The 15,063-nt window shown below is 32.6% G+C and overlaps 2 protein-coding genes across 2 annotated transcripts in view; one reads left to right on the top strand and one right to left on the bottom strand.

Annotated features, from left to right (window-relative positions):
* Positions 1-15,063, top strand: part of LOC127879102 (rho GTPase-activating protein 26-like) — a 177,132-nt gene that overhangs the window by 83,659 nt on the left and 78,410 nt on the right.
* LOC127879120 (uncharacterized) overlaps positions 2,691-15,063 on the bottom strand; it is a 60,605-nt gene continuing 48,232 nt past the window's right edge. The window contains exons 7-10 of the mRNA XM_052425797.1: positions 14,303-14,350; positions 13,851-13,935; positions 3,386-6,235; positions 2,691-3,020 (exon numbers count right to left, since the gene is read on the bottom strand). Coding sequence (XP_052281757.1) covers positions 14,318-14,350 — 33 coding nt within the window. The 3' untranslated portion in view covers positions 2,691-3,020; positions 3,386-6,235; positions 13,851-13,935; positions 14,303-14,317. The remainder of the gene's footprint in view (positions 3,021-3,385; positions 6,236-13,850; positions 13,936-14,302; positions 14,351-15,063) is intronic.

Raw genomic sequence — 15,063 nt, 5'->3', positions numbered from 1 at the left:
AATGGGACCAAATGGGAATAGGAATAAGTGTATTCTTTCCTAACAGTCAACCGATGTTCAAAGATAAATTAATGCATAAAAACACTTTTGGTTCAGATTTTTTCAACTTAAAGCTTAATGTAATTTTCAAGCTAACTTGAAAGCACTCCAATGTTTGTCCGTAAAAAAAATTTGGCGTTTCAATGCGTTTTGGTTGTTTGTGTCAATAGTTTGCAGTGCGGTACATGTGTTATTGAGTCAATGTGTTTGTTTTTTTAAAGTGATCAAGTATTAGCTATGTTGAGATGAGTAAAGTATGGGGTTCAGTTTTAGCTCTTAGCAGAACAATAAGCAGAGAATGTTTGATAATAGATACTAAAATGTCCATGTGATTCAAAACTCATCTAGGCGTAATACTTATTTAACATTCGATCATCGGTCATGTCAACCATTTTGTAACATCTTTTGCAGACTATCGCTTCTTTAAATCAAAATTTCAAACTGCGATGACCTTATCAGTGACGCGAAGTTAAATAAAAGCCCTTAAATGTGTACAGGATATAGGTCTGACATAGAAGTATTACATTGACCTTGATCCAGCTTTACTGACTTCTGCTTCTTGCACAGTATCGTCTCAATGACCTGATAATTGTAGCAAAGTTTCATCCTAATTCTTCGCTGGGTACAGGAAATATGAAATGGACACGATGCATGTACTATGGGCTCAATTCTTTTATTGCCGATTGAGAACGCTAAGACGGCAATATAAATGCGACCAAGAGCACCCTTAAAGAATTTCACCAACTTACGTATACATTTCCACTGTCGAACGTACACATGTAGTTATGATAACGTGCGTACATTAAGGCCATACTGTGCTATAGTAACGCTTAAAGGGACCTTTTTACTTGTTGCTAAATTGACAAAATGAAAAAAAAATGTTTCAGATTCGCACATGTTCGTTGTAGTAATGATATTTGTGAGAAAACAGTAATACTAAACATTTACCATGCTCTAAAAGATCCATTATGCATCTTTCGACGGTGTAAAAAACCTGAAAATTATAAAGCGATGCAACGCAAAACGATTGAATACTTTGGAGAGTTTTGTTGTTGACGTTATATTTTGTGACACTACTAGGATTGCTTAAACAAATTATAAATAACATCACTCATTGTATGACTATGAGCATGGATGGCCGAGTGTTCTAAGCGTTAGACGTTTACTCCAGGGTCAGTGGTTCGGGGCCAGTTGAGGGTTACTGGTTTTTTTTCTTTGCTTATTGTTTTCACTGTAGCTTTTTAGATCCAATGTTAACATTTATCCATATAAAGTATTTAATGTCAAACTTCAATATCTGCCAAAATCTGTGAAATGGTCCATTTAAAATGCATTATTAAGGTAAATGTTAAAGTTCAATAGTAAAGATGCTAAAATGTCAATTAAAAACTCTTAAGAACGCACGAGAAGGTACTAAAGCGCAAACCATAACACCCCTACGTTAGAATGTAAATATGTCCAAGTTGCACATAAATCATATCACGTGCGCTCTTTGAGCCACTCACGTGCTTACACTATGATAGTCTGGTGAGCGCTTAAACTAGTTCATAATCGCACATAATTGCAGTCATAGGTTCTCGTAACCATTTCTATGTGCATAACACTACAATAATTACTATATTATCATGGTCATTTCATTTATTTAGAGTAAATATATGTCAGTTTTTTAAAACTCTTTAAATGGGAATGAGCACTAAAAGGTGATATAATGATAATGATAACTCAACAGTGCAATTACAATAATGCAGCAAGAGTACAGTTATAATACAGGCCATAATGTGACGGTACGATGCTTGCAGTCATCCCCGCATTATCGTTATCGTACAGTCTTAATGTTCATCGCATTATTGTTATGGTAAAGTCTTAATGTTCATCGCATTATCCTAATCTTACAGTCAGAGCTCCAGATAAGGATTTCGTCTAAAGGGTATTTCACCCCCTGATATTATTGTCAATGCGTATTTTACTCCTTTGTTTCAGCCATAAAGGGTTAGACATATTTAGGGGTATTTTCCATTTCCATAGAAACGGAAAAAGTAAAAGGCGTGTTTAATCTAGAAATAGTATTATTATTTGTTATTTATATTTTTAACTGCAAACAGAATATATTTAAAAAGACGATATGAACAGACTTTTTTTTAAATATTCCCGCAAGTTGCTTAAAACGTCCCTTTTCGATCCACAAGCATGATGGGCCGCCATTTTTATTACAAGCTTATTTTGATTGACTTACTTTTGATTCAAAGGTTACCTTACACTAAAAACTTAACTGGAGTATTGTTAAACCGGTTACGCACTTTAATCGATTTAAAATACGTACCAAGATTTGTAAAGCGTTTTGTTACGTACTGGGCCGATTTTTAATGCGTTTTTTAATTTTTTCAATGCGTAAATACGCAGATACGCCTCTTATCTAGAGCTCTGCTTACAGTGTTAATGTTCATCGCATTATCGTTATCGTACAGTCTTAATGTCGTGTTGTTTGTATTATTCTATCGCGTTTGGATCGTCGTACTAGCGTGTTGACGTGTTATCGTATACGTGCTGCTGTCGCGTTATCGTCATTGTACTGTCGAGTAACGAGTTTTAAATTAATCAAGGCATATGAGATGGTTTTAACGGGATTCCGTACGTTAGGAGAGGAACCGTCGCACATTTGCATAGTTTTATTGACTATCAAACACTATTTACTGTCGGATGAGTGTTATATCGAGTTAATCATAATTCATTAATCCTGAGTTATTCATGTATGTTGTATATTTGCAGAAAAAAAAGCATTTTTACGATCCCGTAGTAAAACATGATTCACCACAAGTAAAATAAATTAATACCAGCAGTGTTAAGACAAAAAAAATCATATATTTGTAGTTTATATTCACATAAAAAGATAATGTTCGTGTTTTCGTAGATCTTTAAAGGAACCCTCTTAGCATTGAAATGAATTCCCGTATTGTTCACATTTGCGTTCGTCGGCAATCTCCCTGAAATCAACAAAGAGAAAATCCATAAGGAACCTGACAACTGTCATTCGTAATGGCCTCTTTTGAGTGATAGATATTGCGATGTATATTCACAACATGTTGTATTGAATGCTTCCCACATGATATTTCTCAATCCATTCGAGCAAGTGTCAATAGCACATTTATAAAATATATGGACACACGATATTGCAGATGTACGGTAAAGAATATAATTGTCACACTTACAATACTTAATTATATTACGCCGTCTATAAAATCACTCAACTATGGATTAACAAACGCGACCTTATACAAATGCGCTATATAATTAAAATTAAACGATTCATATAGAACATGAACTCAGATAATGGTCAATATATATCTACCTGATGTCCTGCATCATTTTTGACTTCTTTTGTATACACAGACTATTCACATCGACAGACAGCATCACTTCAGTGGGATCAACAGCACGTGCATCCCCGTCCCCTAGTTTGCTCGAGATCGCTTTTACTTCGAGATGCTCTCTTCTTGGACCTTTATGAAATGGATTGGATTCGCTAAAGATACTCATAGAGTCTTCCTCGTTAGTGGTGGATTCTTCGTAAAAAGGGTTTGTTAGGCTCAAGATGCTGAATGTGTCCTCATGGAAATAACGTTGTTGTGCTTCATAAAATGGATTGGATTCGCTGAATATACTGTTAGAGTCTTCCTCGTTAGTGGTGGGTTCTTCGTAAAAAGGGTTTGTTGTGCTCAAAATGCTGATGTTGTCCTCATGGAAATTAAGTTGTGGCGGATCATAAAATGAATTGGTTATGCTAAAAACGCTCAAATTGTCGTCTGCTTCGTTGATGCTTGATGCGTTATTGAAGGGTTATGGCCCTTTGTATCTTGAAAAAAAATGCTTTTTTGAGTGTCAAATATAACACATTTTGACCAGAAGCATATTGGCGGGGGATATCAATTCAACGAATTGCTTGTTAAAATCAATTTTACAACACTTTACAGCAAATGTTATTGAATTATTTCAACACCACCACACACTAACGGGCAGTCAACAAAAACTGTGAAAGTAGAATCACACCAAATCACTTCCAATAAGTGTACATGCGAAATAGAATGACATTAAAGGAACACTATCGATATTGCACAAATGGAAAGCATTTATTACATATCAACTGTTTCAATCTTTCGAAAAGTAACATGCTCTTCAACCAACCCATGTATTTGGGAGCCATGTGATGAAAAGTTGACCTGCACTTCAACCAACCCATGTATTTGGGTGCCATGTGATTAATAGTTAACCGCACTTCAACCAACCCATGTATTTGGGTGCCATGTGATTAATAGTTAACCTGCAGATTAACAAAGCCATGTTTTTGGGTACAACATGATTAACAGTCAATGTAATTTGCATATGGGTACCACATGATTTATAGTTAACCAATAATTGCATTTGAGTATCACATGATTTACAGTTAACCTATAATTGTATTCATGTACCAAAGGATTTACATGTAACTAAGTATTGCATTTGGACATCACACATGATTTACAGTTAACCTATAATCGTATTCATGTACCACAGGATTTACATGTAACCAAGTATTGCATTTGGGTATCACATGATTTACAGTTAACCTATAATTGTATTCATATACCACAGGATTTACATGTTACCAAGTATTGCATTTGGGTATCACATGATTTACAGTTAACCTATTTAATTTCGTTAAATTTGTGCTCCACATTAAGAGTTGTTAACCCAACCAATTCTTTTGTACATACAAATTCTTTCTATGGAAAGTTGACAGGATATAGGATACAGAATGAATTTCAAGAAGCATACATCACAGTAATTTTTTACAAGTGATTTTACAAGAAGTATGATGCCTGCTGAAATGCCCTTGATATCACATCTAGCTGCTGCAATATTGCAAACACCATTGAGCAGCATTATGCAACAATACAGCAACCCTCGGCCCAATACTTTTATGTACATTAATAGTTCTCTTAAACTTACTTGGAATAAAGAACTGACTGCAGTTTCAACACACATAAACATTATACACATGTAACAAGAAACAAAGGTAGAGACATCATTATCTAACTTTTTGTCCTGAACAAATTATATTTTTACATTGAAATATGCTTGAACAACAATTGCAGTATTTCATAAAAAAAGAAATATATTTTTATGAAGGCACTTATGTCAGCATCAGGAAATCAACTTCCTGTTTATGCAAAAATGGCTGCCACATTAACAGACGCTAATACAATGAGACTTTTAAAAAGGATATTACAAATAATAAAGAAGTGCAAAAGGTAGGCATCGGCTGTTATCAGCTCTAACTTCCACACAGCATCCAATAAAAGCATTAAATAACAGTGACATAGTCATTTAGATGCAAAACATTAACGGTGAAAATGAACAATGTACATGTACATAAACACATGTTTGCATGAACAATCTAGGGCATGACAATAATTAACATTACAAATATAAACTTACAATTGGTAAACACAGGCATTAAAGGACACTGGTCCAGACTGCAACACAATCACATCCATGTTGGTAAACACTTTTGTTGCTCAGTAACATATCTTCCCAAATAAATTTTTTCTGCGTCACTTGACCAATACAAAACCTCAGCTTCAATCAAACAAACACCACATTCTGAGTTCATCTTCTTTCTGACGATTTGTTCTGTGAGACTCTTTGTTCTATCTAATTCTAAGTTCTTTTTTCATGGCCAGGACATCCTTGGCAAATTAGGCCCTAGCTGTCGAGTAACTGCCAGTCCTCGGAGTTGATCCTTTCAGGAGAAAGAAAGGGTCCATAGACCCAGCTAATAATTTTGAATCAGAAAATATGTTTTTGTCTTTAATGATTTAAATAAGACAAATGAATCGTCCAATTCAGATTCTTCTTGTGGCAACATTTCCAAAGTTGGTATATAACACAAATCTTTGTTTCACTTTAATATGAATAATAAAATATTAAAATGTTCCATATGAGTCTAGTAAATATTATGAAAATCTTGGACAAGTTTTTGGTTTCCTGATAGCTGTTCTTCCACCTCCAGCCAGGCCATTCTTTAACGTTCTTGTCTCCACAGTATTACTGAGGATCACATGATCAGTGATCACTCCACAGATTGTTCCGTTGTGAAGGTCACATTGCACTAGCCCATAAAAACATGTGCATACAGCTAGCATCCTGCCCCAAGTGGTGACTGAAAATTAAAATATTTAATGTCATAACTTAGATTAAACAAGCAAATTCTTTGAATTGATATCCCCCGCCATTATACTTCTGGACACAAAAGTATTCTGGACGGATAGACAAGGCCAATGTGCATCATCCTCTTATCCATATGTATACTCATACCAAGTTTCAATGAAATCCGTCAAAACACTTAAAATATATGGCTTCGGCTCTGGACACACAAAAAAAGCATTTTTTCAAGATACAAAGGGCCATAACTCCGTTATTATCAGATGGTGTACAATCCCATTTGGCGTGCATCATCCTCTTATCCATATATATACTCATATCAAGTTTCAATAAAATCCGTCATATCACTTCCAAGATATGGCTCTGGACACACAAAAAAAGCATTTTTTCAAGATACAAAGGGCCATAACTCCGTTATTATTCGATGGTGTACAATGCCATTTGGCGTGCATCATCCTCTTATCCATATATATACTCATACCAAGTTTCAAAGATAGTAGTGGGGGGACATATTGTTTTTGCCCTGTCTGTTGGTTGGTTGGTTGGTCTGTTGGTTGGTTTGCGCCAACTTTAACATTTTGCAATAACTTTTGCTATATTGAAGATAGCAACTTCATATTTGGCATGCATGTGTATCTTATGAAGCTGCACATTTTGAGTGGTGAAAGGTCAAGGTCATCCTTCAAGGTCAGAGGTCAAATATATGTGGCCCAAATGGCTTATTTTATGAATACTTTTGCAATATTGAAGAGAGCAACTTGATATTTGGCATGCATGTGTATCTCATGGAGCTGCACATTTCAAGTGGTGAAAGGTCAAGGCCAATGTCATCCTTCAAGGTCAGAAGTCAAATATATGTGGCCCAAATTGCTTATTTTATGAATACTTTTACAATATTGAAGATAGCAACTTGATATTTGGCATGCATGTGTATCTCATGGACCTGCACATTTTGAATGGTGAAAGGTCAAGGTCACGTTCATCCTTCAAGGTCAAATATATGGGTCAAAATTGCTCATGTAATGTCACTTCTGCAATATTGAAGCTAGCAATTTTATATTTGAAATGCGTGTGTATTTCAAGGAGCTGCACATTTTGAGTGGTGAAGGGTCAAGGTCAAGGCCATCCTTCAAGGTCAAACGTCATATAGGGGGACATTGTGTTTCCCAAACACATCTTGTTTTTTCTGAAATTGAATATGCAAACGAAATTGACATTATGATCTTAATTGCTATCCTTACAAAATCCTTTATGCATATGATGTATTTTTTAGTGCAAACTTTATGTTTATTTATATGCATGTGTTTGTGTGTCTGTTTGCTGAAACTGAGTATACAAACAATGATGAACAGATTTTCATCAAAGCAGTTACTGTTTGAAGTCAGGATTATATCATTTGTTACTCATGTAATTAGACAATAAGTTTCCCATAATGAAAGTGCTATTTTAAGGTCTTTATGTGTATGTGTGTGTGTAAAATAACAATATTTATTAATATAAAACTGTTTATTTTAAATCCTTATTGTAATACCAAGTTATTCAGTGTCCCTTTTGAAAAATAATGTATGCACTTAGATACCTTCACACAAAAAAAGATTTCATTTAAGGGTTAACTGTGATAAATACTAAAGTTTGAAGGCATTGGAAGTGGTAAAGCTAAGATCATCTCTTATATTTTCATTTAACACTATTCAACTAGCAATTCTGTCATCATTTTTCTATACAATTGCTTCATTTTCACTTTCACATGAAGCTTTTTTTAAAGAGTTCTATGAAAGTGAGATGCTAAATTAAATTTCACTGTATGATTCAACATTATTGGCCAGAGTATTCAATCCTTTTTCTTAAGTATACTAACTACACATTTAGTAAAGAAACGTCTTTTCTTGTGACATTATTGATTTCCACTGAAAGTTTATATTAATAAAATTTACATCAAACACCAGAAATATTAAATGGCTTATAAAATTCATATAGGAAATAAAAGTAGCATGGTTGTCACACTTAGGCTTTTAGGCTTTGTCAAGAGAATGTATATCATTATATTTCTCACAAAAACTAATTCATGCATTTATAAAAATAAATTTATGCAAAATAATCAATAGTATCTACATTGTTTACTGGCAATTTAACGCTTTCAGTATTAGACCTTAATCCACATGTAAACAACAATCTCTATAAAAAGCAAAAACCTATTTTATTATAAATTTTATGCTTATGATTATGTTTATCCTATCTTTGCCTGATTCTAATTATTTCTCTAAAAAACTATTTACCAGCTTCTTGATAAAAACTGCTGTTGAATATGAATATAATCCTTGATGTCGTATATGTCATTGTCCAATGCATATAACCAACTTTTGTTTAACCAGATTCATTTATCATATTATAAAAATATATTGTTACAAGATATGAGTATTACTATGTAATTGTTGTGTGCACATGAAATGTAAAACGACCTCGCTTATAAACTCTTAAATATTATTCATGTACCCTATTAAAAAATAAAATAATTCAAATGTTAACTGATTAACTTTTAACATCTACTTCTAAATATTATAAGAAATTATACAATAGCTAAGCAATAAAACAATAATATTCGAATATGAAATGTCCTGTGTTAACTTTACACTGAATTGCATATGTTCTGTTTTATTCTTTATTACTAATTATATCTATTTCATTTTTGTGTATTCCCAGTGTACGGAAGTGCGCTTTTTGTGTCTCTATTTGGGACAAGTTTTTCATTAATTTTCATACTTCTTCATTTCTATGGAACATTCATCTTCATGTTTCCATATTTTTTGTTTTCTTTTTCTGCTTGTATGTATGTACATCTTATGTCTTATAATGGAAAGCAACTGGACATATTTAAAAATAGAAACTAACTGGACAATCACACACAAACTATCATTTAGATCACCCTCCACCTCTTTAAATGATTAAAATATGTACTTTGAATGTAAAAGGGCTTAATAACACAAATAAACGAATACAAATATTCAAATGGTTAGACGAAAAAAAATATAGTGTATGCCTACTACAAGAATGTCACTTGACACATACTTTAGCACAAACCTTAAAAGATGAATGGGACGGAGATATCTATCTCAGTGGACAATATACTAATAAACAAGGCATTGCCGTTCTAATTAAAAACAATATAGGGATCACAGTCGATAATTTTATCGAAATAATAATTGGCAGACTAGCAAGTATAGATATCAAAATACATGAAACACAATTAACATTAATCAACATCTATGGTCCTAACATAGATGATTCCACATTTTACGAAACATTACAATCCTTTATAATTAATAACCAAGATAAAAACATTATAATCGGTGGGGATTTCAATACTGTCCTGAACCCATTATTAGATAAAAAGAAAGGAAACCTTTATACCCATCCTAAAAATAGAATCATTTTAAATAGCATAATTGAAAACTACAATATTATAGACATCTGGCGCACGGTATATCCAAACGAAAGCAAATTCACCTGGCACTCAAACACAAAACCAACAATATTTTGTAGATAAGAATATTTTTTAATGTCTGAGTCTCTTTGCAACATTATTGACACATGTAACATAAAACCAGGATTTATGACTGACCACTCACTAGTTGAACTTAAACTGCACAATATACAACCTGAAAGAGGCCCAGGATACTTTAAAATTAACAACAGCATCTTATTAGATACACAATATCAAACACAAATAAAACAGGAAATATTAAATACAGTTCAAAATAATAAAGATGCAAACCCAAACACCTTATGGGAAGTAATTAAAGGAAATATACGTAACACAACAATTAGATACACATCATTTAAACAAAAAGAAACACATAAACTTGAAACTGAAACCATCAAAACCATTGAAACACTTGAAAAACAATTGCATCAAACAAACACAAATGATACCACCGACATTGAAAATGAAATAACATAAAAAAAAACAAATATTAGATGGAATCTATCATACACAACTCAATGGAATACTACTAAGAGCGCGTGCACAGCATGTTGAACACAATGAAAAAAATACAAAATACTTCGCAAACATTGAAAAACGTAGAAGTGAACAAAAAACTGTACACAAATTAGTAGTCAATGGCAAAGATATAACAAACAGAACTGAAATACTAGAAGAACAACGTTTATTTTTCGAAACCCTCTATAAACGAAAAAATGTTGACAATAACACCCTTTTTAAAAATACACAACACGCTTTAAATCAAGAAGAAAAACTATTGTGTGACGGATTACTAAATGAATATGAATGTGGATTAGCACTAAAAGAAATGCAAAATAACAAAAGTCCAGGTTCTGATGGTATCACCATTGAGTTTTATAAAATATTTTGGAATGATATCAAAACACATTTAATTTATTCACTTAACTATTCATATAATAATGAAAACTTAACTACGCTTCAAAAACAAGGTATAATATCACTCATTCCAAAACCTGGAAAAAACTTAGAATCCTTATCGAACTGGCGCCCAATTAGTTTACTAAACAATGATTATAAAATTGCAACTAAAAGTATAGCAAACAGAATTAAAAAAATATTACCATCAATCATTTCAAAATCTCAATCTGGTTTCATAAAAGGACGTTACATTGGTGAAAACGTTCGTCTTATCCAAGAATGCATAAACTATTTCAACAATTCAAATAATCCTGGTCTAATATTCTTTGCAGACTTTGAAAAGGCATTCGATTCGCTTGATCACTCATTTATGTTCTCTTGCTTAGAAAATATGAACTTTGGTGAAAGTCTCATTCAATGGGTCAAACTATTCTATACCGATATTAACAGTATAATCATTAACAATGGCTTCTTTTCAAACAGTTTTAACATCGAACGAGGGGTTCGACAAGGATGTCCACTCTCATCATCGCTATTTATTATTTGCATCGAGTATCTATCACATCACATTCAATCAAATAAACACATAAAAGGCATATCACTAGAACCTGACGAAGAAATCAAACAGTCCCTATTTGCTGACGATGCAACTTATTTTTTAAACGACAATTACGATTCTTTCCATAACCTAATAGTCGTTAACCCTTTACGGAATGACGTCGGGTCTTAAACTAAACAAAAGTAAATGTACTGTGCTACGAGTAGGTAAATTAAAACAAAGTAATGTTCAATATAAAAAAGAAATGAAATTTAATTGGACATCCGATGAAGCCACAACGTTAGGAATTACTTTCACAAATAATGAAAATGATACAGTTCTTAAAAACATACTTCCTAAATTACAGAATTTTAAAAACTGCTTAAAATCATGGCATCACCGTAAACTTACACTAATCGGAAAAAACACAGTATTGAAAACGTTTGCACTTCCTAAATTAATTTATGTATTAACAGTTCTCCCAAATCCACCAAATGATGTTATTAACGATATAAAATCAACAAAATTTAATTTCATATGGGACGGTAAGCCTGATAAAATAAAACGAACTCAGTTAATTCAATCCGTAGAAAATGGAGGTATCCAATTAACGAACATTGACTCATTCTTGAAGGCAATCAAATGCAGCTGGGTTAAAAGATACCTAGATAATACCAATACGAGTACATGGAAATTATTCTACCAGAAAATCCTAAAAAAATATGGTGACTCCTTACTCTTTGAATGTAACATTAGCAATACTATCTTACATGAAATTGCAAACGAAAACATATTTCTGTCTGATGTTCTATCAGCATGGAGTGATGTCACTCATAAACTAGAAACCAAAACCAGCAGTAAAACTATTTTATGGAACAATAAAGACATAACTTCAAACAATAAGACGTTTTTCTATAAAGATTGGTTTGAACGAAGCATTAAATATGTCGACCAATTATATGACTTCAGAATTAAGGATTTTTACTCTTTTGATGATATATGCTACATATACGGAATACCTTCAAATAATTTCCTGAAGTATTACACACTAATCAAAAGCATACCCATACATATTAAATCTGAAATCAATACAAATAATACACCATGTACTCAAACAAAATTCGTAGAAAACATACTTGGAAGAAAAAACAAAACAAATAAAATATTGTACACACTACAAATTATAAACCCTACAGAAAACTCCAAAACCCAAAATAAATGGCAAGTCCTTTTCGGAGAACATGAACTTAATTGGAAACACATATTTACCATGCCATATAAAGCAACTGTTGAAAGCACACTGAGAAATTTTCAATATAAATACATCCATAGAATTATAGCTACAAATAAATATCTCTTTAAATGCAAATTATCTAATTCAAATCTGTGTGATTTCTGCAGTGAAAACATCGAAACTATAGAACATCTTTTTTGGGAGTGCAAACACATCCAGCCTATTTGGAATCAATTAGCATCTTTTCTTGAACAACAGCAACTAAACGTTAAACTATCTTTCTTAAATGTAAGTTTCGGAATTAACTCATTGAAATCAATAGACTGTAATAATATTGTGAATTTTATTCTTATAATGATGAAATATTTTATCTTTATTATGAAGTACAAAAAACAAGTACCAAATTTTAATTGTTTTGTCCATAGTCTTAAACTAAAAATCCAGATTGAGAAAGAAATAGCCCTCAGTAATGACAGATTACAAATCTTTGAACAAAAATGGAATCGGATTAAATTCTCATAATGTTTGTCCACTTATATACATTTCACTCTAATGATAGTTTATCTCTCTAAAATATTTTTTTTTTTCAACAAAACACACAAGTCCAGTATGCTTTCTTCCGACTTTATACAACTCATCATTTTTCATAACTATTCTTCAGTTGTTCTTTTCTTTTCTCTTTAAAAAAAAAAATATATATTAGCATATCTTGTATAACATGTCTGAACTTTATTGCTTTGTACAATCACTATGTTGTATGATCATATACATGTATACATTGTATGTATTATATTGAATAAAAAAAAAAAAAAAAAAAGTTTCAAAGAAATCTTCCAAAGCACTTCCAAGATATGGCTCCGGACACAAAAGTGCCAGACGGACGGAAGGACGGAAAGACGGACAGACGGATGGAAGGACGGACAACGCCAAAACAATATCCCTCCGCCTATGGCGGGGGATAAAAAAAAAAATGTCAAATGCCCGAGGCATCTGGAAACTTGAACTTATAAAGAATAGTAGTGCGAAGCCAACTGAGCCTTATTAGTGAAATGTAGCATACATAATGGAAGTATACCAAATGGAGTATGCTCATGATTGTCCACACACTTTGTTAAATAACCTGTACAGATGACTGCTTAATAAAGCCGGTGCAGGAATCAGACATTTTTTAAGTAAGAACTTTAATTTTTAACTTTTTCATTATATACATGTAAGTACTAAAATGCAACCCTGTGTATTTTTAAGCACAAGACAAGGTGATTTCTGTATCCCTGAGCAATAGAATGGGAGCATCACATTAAAGGTCGATTTTGAACATGTCAACTAGACAAAGCACACATTATGGCCTGATATAAGTCTATGAACGAAAAGTTACGCCGAAATTGTTATATTTGCAAAGACCCAAGAATTTGTGTTTGTTAGTTAAGTAATTCATATGTCAGAGAATGATTGCTGAATACCTGAGAATTGAGCAATGCTGCCATCCAAAGAAGTTTCTCCTTCTCACTGGTGAAGAAAACTGTGTGACCAAACAAGTCCTTCTTACTGAAATGAAGTAAACACTCTGAACAAACAAGTCCTTCTCACTGAAATGAAGTAAACACTCTTAACAAACAAGTCCTTCTCACTGCAATGAAGTAAACACTCTTAACAAACAAGTCCTTCTCACTAATATGAAGACAACAGTGTGACCAAGTTTTTCTCACTGAAATGAAGAACCATGTGGAACCAATCAATGTCTTCTCACTAAAAATAAGAAAACTGTGTGACCAATCAAGTTCTTCTTAATTGTTTTCGAAATTGTCTCAAAAGTTTATTTTTCAAAATCTGACTTTAAATTTGGCATGTACCTTTAGGACAACTGACACTACCTTTTTTGTCAGTATTTAACTTTATTTTACTTGATACTTACCCCATCTTGTGGCCATCATTGACATAGAAAGAGAAGCAATGCTCCCATCTACAATGAACAGAGAATAATTTTAGTGTTTCCTTTAAGGAAATATAGAGTCAGTATGCATGAAGCATCTAAAGTAATGTGCTTCTGCTTTTATTTTTTGTTGTTGCTATTTTAATAATTTTCATTTCTTTAGTATGTATGCTCACTTCGTATGCTGCTGATAACAATTATATTAAATATTATGCTAGTTATAGTGTTATGTTTTTTTCCTGTTGATGTATGATATAGTCAGAAAAGTCCTTTTTGTCTTTTCTTAATCATATGTTATCAGTGATAAATGTTCAATACACTCAAAATCTTGATGTTACATGTATCCTTGGACAGGGTCACGAACAGTAAACAGAAAAAAAGCAATTTATTTTCCAACAGCTTTTATCTTTACCACATAGGCAATATTTGACACATACAGAACAAAGCAAATATTGAAACACTGATAAAATTAATGACATATTCTAGAGAAAATGTGGGCCTGTAAGTAAATGCTATCTTTACTGCTTTGATGTCATTATAAATCATGAGTGCATAACCATCTTATCTGAAATATTTGCTAGATACAAAAGTCTTAATCTTATCCCTCGTCCGATATCTAGCTGCTAGCCAAATTAAACCAGGAAGTTGCACGTATGCACAGAAGGTTACCTGGCTATGACAGTTACAAATCTAAAACTCTGTCTCAACATTAAACAAGAGATGTGTTTGTCAGAAACACATTT

Source organism: Dreissena polymorpha, chromosome 4 (assembly GCF_020536995.1).
Source record: "Dreissena polymorpha isolate Duluth1 chromosome 4, UMN_Dpol_1.0, whole genome shotgun sequence".
NCBI classification, from domain to species: domain Eukaryota; kingdom Metazoa; phylum Mollusca; class Bivalvia; order Myida; family Dreissenidae; genus Dreissena; species Dreissena polymorpha.
Note: the sequence above shows the minus strand (reverse complement) of the source record. Positions and strands in the feature narration are given on the sequence as shown.